Consider the following 11,287-nt stretch of genomic DNA (forward strand, 5'->3'; position numbering starts at 1 on the left):
CGCGTCGTTGACACCATCCTTAACCCAACCACTGGAGCAGCTTCACCTACGCCCTCGTCCACGGCCACAGATCCGCTTTGCCCACACCGTAGTCCACCCTACCGGAGCCGCTCCACAAACACCCTACTCGACGGTTCTAGATCTCCTTACCGGACCCCGACAGCCAGCGCAGCGTCATCACCGTCGACGTTTCTAACCTGATTCCCACCATTTGGAGAGATGCCAAGCACTCGCCATGGCCTAGGTACTTGTAACCTTTAAACCCGTCCAGCATCACCTGCCCGATGTACTTCAAATATACTAACCGGTCGCTATTACCTGTTATGCAACTGGCAAAAACTACAAGGACGATGTTTCTTCTGGATCTAACAGCTTGGCCAACCAAGATCCTGGACTGAGGCATTGCTATGATCTTGTAAGCGCGTCTCTCTCTCTTGCATTGTACTGTGCCTGCCAGCGTGCTTTGCTAGGATTTTCGACCAGTAATCCCTTTGTGCAGACAATGATTTCTACTACTGGCTGCTAAATTAGATATGTAGATGTCATACAAGATACTAACTCGTACCTCCGTTCCTAAATATAAGTCTTTCTAGATATTCCACTATAGGCTACATACGGAGCAAAATGAGTGAATCTACACTCGAAAATGCATCTATATACATCTGTATGTGGTCCATACTGGAATCTCTACAAAGACATATATTTAGGAACAGGGGCAGTACATTACACAAAATCGTAGGTGGCATGTAGGAATTCCAGTGCACTACATTAGGCTCCCTTAGAGTGCCTGCTAGTCCAGCATACAGAGTCATGGCTAGTTTATGGTACGCACACAATCGTTAATTGGTGGTTTAAATATGCGCAAGGGATATGCAATGTAGTATCATGTAGAGATGTCTGAAATTGGCCGTGTCAACTTGCAGATAGGGTTACACAATGAAAAAGTACAAGATGTATGTGGTAATTTCATGGAACATCGCAAAAAAAGGAGAGGCATGAGCTTATGCAGTGTGCTATGGTACGTCACTCCTCCATTGCAATGATCGTGACATGTTATTTGTATGCCAGTTCTATTAGCCAAGTTTCTTAGGGACAGTTATTATGAGTTATCCTAAGAAAATAAGCACCTGTGAATATAAGCTCCATGTAATAAGCCAACCAGTTCTTTTCATTGCGTTTTCAGCTTATCTTTGGTATGATCAGTGGAAAGTCTAGATTGCATTATATTTTTTCATTTGCTGCCCATATGGAAATTAATTTGACTTGCAAACATCACAAATTGAACCCAGTGCAGTAATTAATATGATAGGAAAACAGACCATCACTATTTGCTTAAAATGCAAATACAAAGATACCATCTACTTGGCACAATCTACTTTGGTCAATGTTTTCCATAGAGATCTCATTCCCTAATTTAAACAAAGAACGCATGACCCACATTTAAATGAAGAATAATTATTTATTGAAATTCGATGGCCCAAGTGGCTGGTTATTATCGTATAGCAGCCCCACCTGAAAGCATCATATAGCAGCAGCAGCTCATAGCAACTCATCATACAGCAGCAGCAGTCTACAATTCATCATATACCAGCAGCAGCTCATAGCAATTCATCATATAGCAGCAACAGGAGCAGCTCACAACAATTCATCATATAGCAGCAGCAGGAGCATCTCATAGCAATTCATCATATAGCAGCGGCAGGAGCAGCTTGTAGCAACTCATCATATAGCAGCAGCAGCTCATAGCAATTCATCATATAGCAGCAGCAGCAGCTCATAGCAACTCATCATACAGCAGCAGCAGCTCATAGCAATTCATCATATAGCACCAGCAGGAGCAGCTCATAGCAATGCATCATATAGCAGCAGCAGAAGCAGCTCATAGCAATTCATCGTATAGTGGATCAGAATGAAAATTTGGCAAAAAATCAGAGGAGATCCTCACCTTGTTGGATGAGCTCATCCTTCAACAGCACCTCAAGGCCATGGCCTGGGAGGAGGGGAGGGGGAATAAAGTGCCTTCTGCCGCAGTGTGGCATCAGCCGTACTTGTGCAACGCCCGCCGGATTAGTGCGTTGGACGAACCAAAGTGGAGCAGCTGCTGGAGACCATGAGAATGAGGGGCGGTGCCAGAGGGAGGAGCAGCCAGGGAGATTTGCCCCTACCCGCCGGCCATGTAGCCTAGCTGGACATAGCATCGTCGAGGACCAGGCCAGATGGGACCAGTGGCGACGGCTCGCTGGAGGAACCCTAGTGCTGCAGGCAGGGGATCGAGGTAGAGGGAAAGGGGAGAGGAGATGCAAGCGGGCAGGGCAATGAATGCTTGTGTGTTTGTTTTTACTTGAGGGTCAGGTGTGACACGGGCGTCAACAGTTGCATTTTGAGTGTAATATAGGCAGACAACAGAGTCATTTCACTATCCCCTTCCCATCAATTTTTAGTGAGGTTCTACCCGAAACACCCCCTCCAAAGCGAAATTAGTTAAGCCCAAGCCCATAACTCAAAAATGACTTCTTTACATCTTTTATGGCTTATTTTGACAATATGCCCTGAAAAGGCGGAATCAAACTGGCCCTTAACCTGCAATTCAATTGTGCGTGCAATGATGAATCACTCCTGCCTGCTATCTGTACATTTAGGCATCATCATACATGGCATAACCTAATACATGTGCATTCCATTGTAGAATCTGGAATATGCAATGTTTATGTTAGTTCATACGTTGCACATGATGTTTAAATGCCCTTAAATCTGGTCAGTCAAGTGATGGTCTTTAAGCCTCCTTCTTTGCTTCTTTTCTTGATATGTAAGATTTGCTCACACATCTGTTCAATTGCTTGTTTGCATCAGCCAGCCATACTAGGACTGTTTGCTTTGATTACTTGTTGTTCTTGACCTAACACTCTAACAGAGCTTGTCAACGATTTAAACACTAAGGGCTGTTGTAGTGGGGCCTTGTCTAACTCATAGGTGACATAAAGGTTTGGCTGTACACTACAGTAGGCTCTCCAAGAGTACCTGGAGATCCAGTTCGAAGGTATGCCTAGTTTTTACATAGTGCAGACATAGTAAATGCTCATTTCATTGTGTGCAAGTGCAAGAGATGCGGCATGTTTCATTATGTGGTGTTGTTTTGTTATAATCTCATCCTTTTGCGTTCACAGACTGGAAAGTATGCCTATTTATCTTCCAAGGAGACGAGTAACTAGTTTGTGTCACCTTGCAGAGGGGGTGCAATGAAGATAAGATTGAGGATTTCCAAGTACAAGATGTTAGGAAGGAGCCTTGCAAGAGAAGTAGGAGCTGCGCTGAGCCTCTTCAACCTGCTAAGGTAAGTCACTGTATGCAACTCAACAGTTCAATTCCTTGTTTGTTACAGGCATAGTTAATTTTCTCTTTTCAATTGCTTTATTTGTCCTCAGTTAATGAGATGCCCAAATAATCATGCCTGATGTTCGGTACTTGTATCACTATTAGTTGACATAATTAAAGGCCTTACCATTTAATTACTCTGCCGAAGTGTGCCTGAAGCTTTGAAGTCTATTAACCAACTATTATTGCATGAGGCTCACAATCTAGTTTATACTACGCCAATGATTGCATAGTTTTGCCTGCTGTAGTATGTTTGTATGAAACCCTCTGCTGTTCATTATGCTCCCTAAGACTTTAATTGAGGTACAAAATGGCCAACTGCTTGCTTACTTATACGCAACCTGCTGTCTAAATTTGTAACTTGTCTGTGTTTTCGATTGGGCCCCAACATCATGCTCCTCTGGTGAACTAAGAGGGATTTCTGTATGCAGGCTGCACAGACTATCTTTTTTATAATTTTTAAAATATCACCTGCTTATGCTTCATGACGTGTAACATTTTTTTTGAAAGTGACATGTAACATTATTGTTAGTCCTGTTTTGCCATGTAGTATAAAATAGTGTCTTGTTCGCTTCACTGTTGTAACTATATTTTTGCCCTAGTCATGTGTACTTACAGAAACATTTCAGGATGAAGTGACATCAACACAAAGATCTGCGAGCAGTGCGGCATGGCCGTTACCGAATGATTATGGATTGGAATTGGAATGTGCTGATGTTCTCGAGCATCAACTAGAGGTGGCAAGACAACGTGTACATGATTGTCAACGTATAATCAACAAGTTGAGACTGGACATGCAGGTATTAGATGCAGGAGTCAACAAAATGAAACAAGACACTGAGGTAACCATGAAGGAATTGGAGATTTTGCAGACTGAAATTTGTGCTATCTGAATCCGGCCAATCCTATTTTCTGAAGAGATTATAGTTCAAATGGAGTTAAGTTGATGCACGTCCATGATGTATGAGCTGTATTTGCCCAGTGTATGTAATTTGCTGTTTGTGTATGCTTTATTATCACCTGTGCCGAACCATAATGCCTAGTGGGTATAATCGGCTGTAATTTCTTTATTGTATAGTGTAGGATTATTCTACCTTTCTATGCCTTGATCTCTTTGTTGTATAGTGTATGCTTTTTAGAGGTGATAGTATTGATTAGGATAATTCTTTGAATATGCTATATCGTTCAAACGGGGGCCAACTCGCCCGACCATGGCCCTTCACGGGCCGTCGGATCCATGGGCCTTCTACGTCTCGTAGGATCCATGGGCCTTCTACGTCTCGTAGGATCCATGGGCCTTCTACGTCTCGCAGGATCCATGGGCCGCCGACCCATTTATGGGTCTTGTACGGGCCTTTAATGGGCTATAGACGGGCCTTTAATGGAAATCGTACGTTTTATGGGCTGACCATAACGGGCCGTTAATAGGCCGTATTTGGTGATGCTATGAAAATGGCCCAACAGACTAACGGTCCACAAACAGGCCGACTGTAACGACGGGCTGAATTTGGCCCACAAGCAGAAAATGACAGTAACGGGCCGTAAGTAATCGAATGCTGCAAATGAGCCCAAGAATAAATGGGCCCTCAGAAGGCCGAAAGTTAACTTGGGCTGGAAACGTCCCAACGGAATAACGGGCCGTTAATGGGTATAAAGTGATACACTGTTCATTACGGGCCAGTTTCACCACGGGCCGTTAATGGGTGTAAAGTAATACATTGTTCATTACGGGCCAGTTTCAGCACGGGCCGCTAATGGGTCAAGAGTTACAAAGGGCCTCATATAGGCCGAAAGACGTCATGGGCTATACATGGGCCAGAAGTGAAAACGGGCTGGAATCATATTGGATGGCCCAGATGACGCTACTGGGCCTAATTCGGATAGGGCGTAACGGGCCTTGGGTTAGCGGGCTGTAAATGGGCTATATGCGAACAGGTCGTTAACAGGCTTTCCATGGGCCGGGCCGCCAGCTTTTGACCAAGTCAAACGGGCCGGCCTTTTCACAGGAATGGGCCACTGTTGGGCCGTGCCACGTGTCGACGTATCATAGGCGCCTTATGTCCAGTGAGTGGATGACATCTGTCCCAACGATGAGCCAACACGTGTTTGCTCTAGCCAATGATGATTTTACACGTGGAAAATTCCCATTGGCCGGGGCTGTTAACGGGTTATCGGATCCAAAACCCGACCCGATAGCTTAACGGCGTTCCGTTACGGTGGATGCCACGTGTCGGTCACCCTTGACGAAAGCACTTCTGTGACGCGCGATTTATCGTCATGGAAGTGGACACTTCCGTGATGATAATTTTGGTAATATCATGGAACACTTCTACGACAGCACAGGTATGACTATCTTGATTCTGTCATAAATTTGTCATGGATGTACATGCATGACAAAAAACGCGACCTACTGTGACAAACACGTATCATCACGGAAGTGTTTTTTTTGTAGTGATCATCGCCTCTCCCTCATCCGAGCTAGGCAAAACTTGTTGTAGTAGACAGTCGGGAAGTCGTCATGCTATGGCCCCGTAGGACCAACGCACCAGAATATCCACCAGCGCCAATGAAGAGTAGCGTAGATCGAAAGGATCCAACTAGAAGACACACAAACATAAACGAACGACTAACTGATCCGAGCAGATCCACCAAAGATAAATCCGCTGGAGACACATCTCACTCCCATTGACGGTGTTAGACGCACCACCGGAATGAGGGCTAGGCAGGGAGAACCTTATCCCATCTTCAGGGAGCCGTCCCCGTCTCGCCTTTCTGAGCAGAACACAACCCTACCAAAACACAAAGTATTTTAAAACCGAAGACCTCCCGTCCTGCATAGCTCTAAGGCCGCCGGAGACGAGGCAGACCGGCGACGGTGCCGGTGGGAGGTGAAGAAAACCTAAGCTTGGGAGAGGAGGCGGCTTGCTTTGGCGTGTGAAGAGGAATTAACAAAGTTACATCTAACTCCTCAGCTGTTTGATTAACCAAACAACAATATAAATGAAAAAGTCCCTATGAATCTTCATGTAAAATGTAGATGAGAGCTATACACAGTACACACTGCTATCAGCTATAGTGTAGCATTCTTGGAGCGCTATGTCTCCACCCTTTCCAAATCATCTTTCCCTTCGTTAGCTTGCTGGCGTGGATCTTTGACAGATATTGACTGACAAGTGACAGGTTCTGTTACACATGCCTCCAAATCAATCAGCCGGAGCTAAACTGCACGGACCCTCGCTTCCCTCTCCAACCTAACGATCGTCAAAATCAACTAGAAAATACAGATATTACGACAAAGCATAGACACAAGCATGCCCCTAATTTTGTCCCGACCATGCTCGGAGTGACAGCAACCGCTTCTTAAATCCGCAAGAGATGCTCGCACCCGTGGATTGTTCTCCTACCTGCTGCTTGTTCCGATCTGGGAGGGTCCGCCGCCGAGCGATAGAAAAATGGGGCGCGGATAGAAGTGACAAGGCCGAGGTATTTTTACTCTCAAATTTGGCCCCGTCCTCCGACGGCCACGGCTGCTTCCGTGGTCGCCTTCTCTACCCTTCTCTCTGGTCTGGTATGAACCTACTAGTTTATTCTGGTATGATGACAATGGAGGCGCCGCAGTTAGCGAATATGAAACTCACCTGGCATGTTGAGTGTCCACAGTGACTGATCACCAAATCAGCCCACTCCATGGCATAGCTCCTGTTTTGTTAGCGAGTGCCCGTTTGGCTGGAGGCTATACCTTTGCCACGCCTAACAAAGTTTGGCAAACCTACACTACACCGTAAGGGCATCTTTAACGCTGACCGCAAATTCTTTCACATCCGTTCATGGACAGAGCACTAGTCTGCGGGCACGGATGCGGAAGTTGGCCATCCAATGCTGCTCATATACATTTCAACCACTGTTTGAACTAACCAGACGAAATTCATGCAAATACTGCAGATTTTCATATGAACCGAACAAGATTCATTACATTTTATATAATTTTTAACTAAACCCTACTCTGAACCTAATCTAAATGACCGTAGGCGCCCGTTCCCCATGTCCGCCGTGAGCCCTGGAAAATGAAGCTCCGCCTCTTGCCTTCGCCTTTTTCAGTTCCGACTCGGGGTTCTCCAGCTCTGCCTCCGTAGCCTCCACCTCCGTAGCCATGTGCCCCGGGAAGTGAAGTCTACCTCTACGTCACCCCCAAGCGGCTAATTGGCCGACGGTGTTGAGCCCACCAAGCTTGGCTTCAACGGGAGGGGAGGAGTGGTGGCCTTCTTGAGACCCGAGTGACGCGGAGACCTACCATGCACTACTCTTCCTCGCTGCCGGCGGCGCTCGCAGACGTGTCGGCTCCGTGGTCGTGCTGGCGGGCGCGGGTTTACCGGAGCTGGCGATGTCGTCCTTGTCGTCGCTCTTGCCGAACACCTCATCTGTCGCCTCGTCCATCTCCTTGTAGGTGACTTGTAATTGCGCTTGATGGAGCCGGTACCGCCAGCGTGCGGAGCGGTAGGAGACGAGCAGTGCCTCCTGCTGCGACGTTCACACGCCTCCACGCGCAGGTGCTCATCGAGTAGGCTGAGGTTGTAGGCCTGGTCGGCCTGCGCCTGCCAGAACTTGGCCTCCCGCTCCTCCCGCGCCATGTTCGTGAACGGGCATGGGTCTCGCTATGGTCGTGGCTGGAATTTATATAGTGGGAGGATGTCAATGGGCCATGGCGGTGTGGTTAATGATGGGCGGCAGATGGACGGATGGATGGTGCTGGAGTAGCTTCCTCGGCAACCGCATATCATTAATGTAGGCCAACGGACCGACGAGGTGTCATTTGAACGCGGAGCAGTCGCGTGCACAGGGAAGCGGTGCGGGAGGTGCTCTCTTGGCCGGTGCGCGGCTTCAATGCCAACAAACAGTGCACTCTGGCTGGTCATGAATGCGGCACTAAGGCTTTGAAGCGGTGCTGATCGTTTGGGTGGGAAGCACGCGCAGGCGAGGGAAGGGGTTAATGCTGGGCCAAGGCAATCAGAAGCGGACCTGACAGCGGTCCGACACCCGCAAAACCTCACCTAGTTTGTCTTTGGTTTGTGGGAAAAGATGCGCTCGGACTGTTGAGCGGATCGATACAAGACCGCGTTGGATGGCATAACACGTTCGGACCGCGTGGTCCAAACAGTTACGGGTGGTTTGTGGGTCGGCGTTGGAGATGCCAGCTTGTATATTCATTTTTTGGAAGGTTGTATATCAATATTGATTGTCAAAGCTTTAGTACAACTTTAGAAGGGAGTATTTTCTTTCTTCGCTCGTCCTTGTGGCCTTTTTATCGCACTTCGAACTTCTACAATCTTTTCAATAAATGAAGAATTTTATTGGCTGAATGATGCATACAACCTACACCAGCACAAACAAAAACGTTGGGAGCTAGCAAAGCCATATAAGATCAAAATGATGCGTAGGCAAGGAAAAAAAATCCCAAGGCAATTGGATCTGTTATTGCCAAACTGTAACAATAATCATATGCACACCAATCATCTCATGACTCCACGGACGACAAAGTTCTTCAGGAGCAACCCCTTTAGGAAGGAATCAAAGCTAACACAGCCACAGTCACCGGATCCAACCATCAAGGTCAGGATCTAGGTTTTCATCCTGACGAGGGAGGAGGAGCAGGTTGGACCGCCCGTTCGCCAAGGCTACGCAATATGGGGGCGAAGGTGTTTTCCCTATACGTTCGCTATTTTGAAAGGGGGAGCTATTGAGAAGAAATTTTGGAAGAGAGAATTTCTGAGAAGAATCTGCAACCAACAAAACTTCCAACAACCCTATAGTTTAATCAGTTCAGAGTTCAGACACAATCAGACAAATCAAGGCGTTAAGAATGATAGCACGTTGTCCTTTCACCCCGTGGAAAGAGTCAAGAATTCGATCCATTTTCTCCATGGAAACGAAGAGCGAATCTTTCACAGAATGTCCTATAAATAGGCCAAGCGATTCCAGCATGCAAAACAAAACAACCTACAATAATCACCTCCTGTAGCGATTGGCCTTCTAGGGATTTGCATTTGCCTCCGTTCACACCTCCTGATCAGGGGTCAAAACTCTAGACCAGACGATCCCAACCTGCCCAATCATGTAGGCTGACAGGTGTTACAGTCCCTTCGTCCAAAATCTTGTACTCCTACCAGTACGTGTCAGTAGGGCACGAGGTCACCTCGGCATGGAGCAGGAGCTGCGGAGCGGCGGGGCGGTCAGGGCGCAGAGCACGCTGTGCTTCTCCGGCGCGCTGGTGGACGGGCCCCGGATCCAGCAGCTGCTCCTCCACTGCGCCGCCGCGCTCGAGTCCAACGACGTCACGCTGGCGCAGCAGGCCATGTGGGTGCTCAACAACATCGCCTCCGCGCAGGGGGACCCCAACCAGCGCCTCACCTCGTCGCTCCTCCGCGGCCTCGTCGCGCGCGCCTGCCGGACCTGCGGCTCCCCGCGCGCCGACAGCATGGGGCCGCCCCCGGCGCTGGGATCGCAGCGGGCCATGTCCGTGACGGAGCTCGCCGACTACGTCGACCTCACCCCGTGGCACCGGTTCGGCTTCACCGCCTCCAACGGCGCCATCCTCCGCGCCGTCGCCGGGAGGGACGCCGTGCACGTAGTGGACCTTGGCGTCACGCGCTGCATGCAGTGGCCCACCCTCATCGACGCGCTCTCTAAGCGGCCCGGGGGCCCGCCGGCGCTCCGCATCACCGTGCCGTCCGTCCGGCCCGCCGGCCCGCCGCTGCTCGGCGTGCCGGACGAGGAGATAGGTCTCCGGCTGGCCAACTTCGCTAAGTCCAAAGGCGTGCACCTGGAGTTCAACGTCGTCAACAAGAGCACGGCCACGTCACCTCCATCTCCGGCGAAGCTGCAGACGCTTTGCCAGGAGCTCGCCTGCGTCCTCTCCGACCCGTCGGCGCTGCGGCTAAGAGACGGCGAGGCGCTCGTCGTGAACTGCCAGAGCTGGCTCCGGCACGTCGCGCCGGGCTCGAGGGACGGCTTCGTGGACGCGGTCCGGGCGCTGGGCCCGTGCCTGGTCACCGTGACCGACGAGGACGCCGACCTGGACTCGCCGAGCCTGGCCACGCGCATCGCGGGCTGCTTCAACTTCCACTGGATCCTCTTCGACGCGCTCGACACGTCGGCGCCCAGGGACAGCCCGCGGCGGCTGGAGCACGAGGCGGCCGTGGGCCAGAAGATCGAGAGCGTCGTCGGCGCCGACGGCACCGAGCGGTCCGAGTCCGGCGCGCGGCTCGCGGAGAGGATGCGGCGCAAAGGGTTCGCCGGCGTGGGGTTCGGCGAGGACGAGGTGGCCGAGGTGCGGCACCTGCTGAGCGAGCACGCGACGGGGTGGGGCGTGAAGCGGGAGGAGGACATGCTGGTGCTCACGTGGAAGGGGCATGCAGCCGTGTTCACCACTGCCTGGGCGCCCAACTAAAGCTGGTAGCTTAATCCGATATCACCATTAGCGACTGAAACTACTGATAGGAATGCATGTAGCCATGAGAGAGTAGTTTTAGGTTGATAATGTAGCTCAGAAAGGATCAAAATGACATCGACATGACGCATAAACCGTCTTCTTTACTGTTCATCCATGGCAACGGTGGAAGAACGGATCAAAATTCAATAGGAGAAGTGGGAGCCTTCTTGCATCATGAATTTGTTGTATTGTCTCGGAACATTGGGTTGAACAGTTGAACACACATGCTCATGCATAGGGGTGAGATTAACCTTGAGTGCATACGGATGGATGTTGCTAGCTCCATATCATAAACCATATATTTACTTGAAATTGGAGTAGATAATATATTTTTTTGAACAACAGAAGGCGCACGAGGCGCCAAACCTTTTCATTCCAGCTCAGTAACAACGTACAACATGAATTACAAAGCCTTGAAATTGGAAATTA

General features: G+C 49.3%; 1 protein-coding gene across 1 annotated transcript; it reads left to right on the forward strand.

The window, feature by feature from the left end:
* The first annotated feature begins 9,508 nt into the window (after positions 1 to 9,508).
* LOC123172205 (scarecrow-like protein 32) lies at positions 9,509 to 10,967 on the forward strand. Its single transcript, XM_044589221.1, has one exon. It carries the CDS (start codon positions 9,569 to 9,571, stop codon positions 10,814 to 10,816), a length of 1,248 nt encoding a protein of 415 aa, XP_044445156.1. The 5' UTR covers positions 9,509 to 9,568; the 3' UTR covers positions 10,817 to 10,967.
* Positions 10,968 to 11,287: the final 320 nt, after the last annotated feature.

Source organism: Triticum aestivum, chromosome 1D, assembly GCF_018294505.1.
Source record: "Triticum aestivum cultivar Chinese Spring chromosome 1D, IWGSC CS RefSeq v2.1, whole genome shotgun sequence".
NCBI lineage: Eukaryota > Viridiplantae > Streptophyta > Magnoliopsida > Poales > Poaceae > Triticum > Triticum aestivum.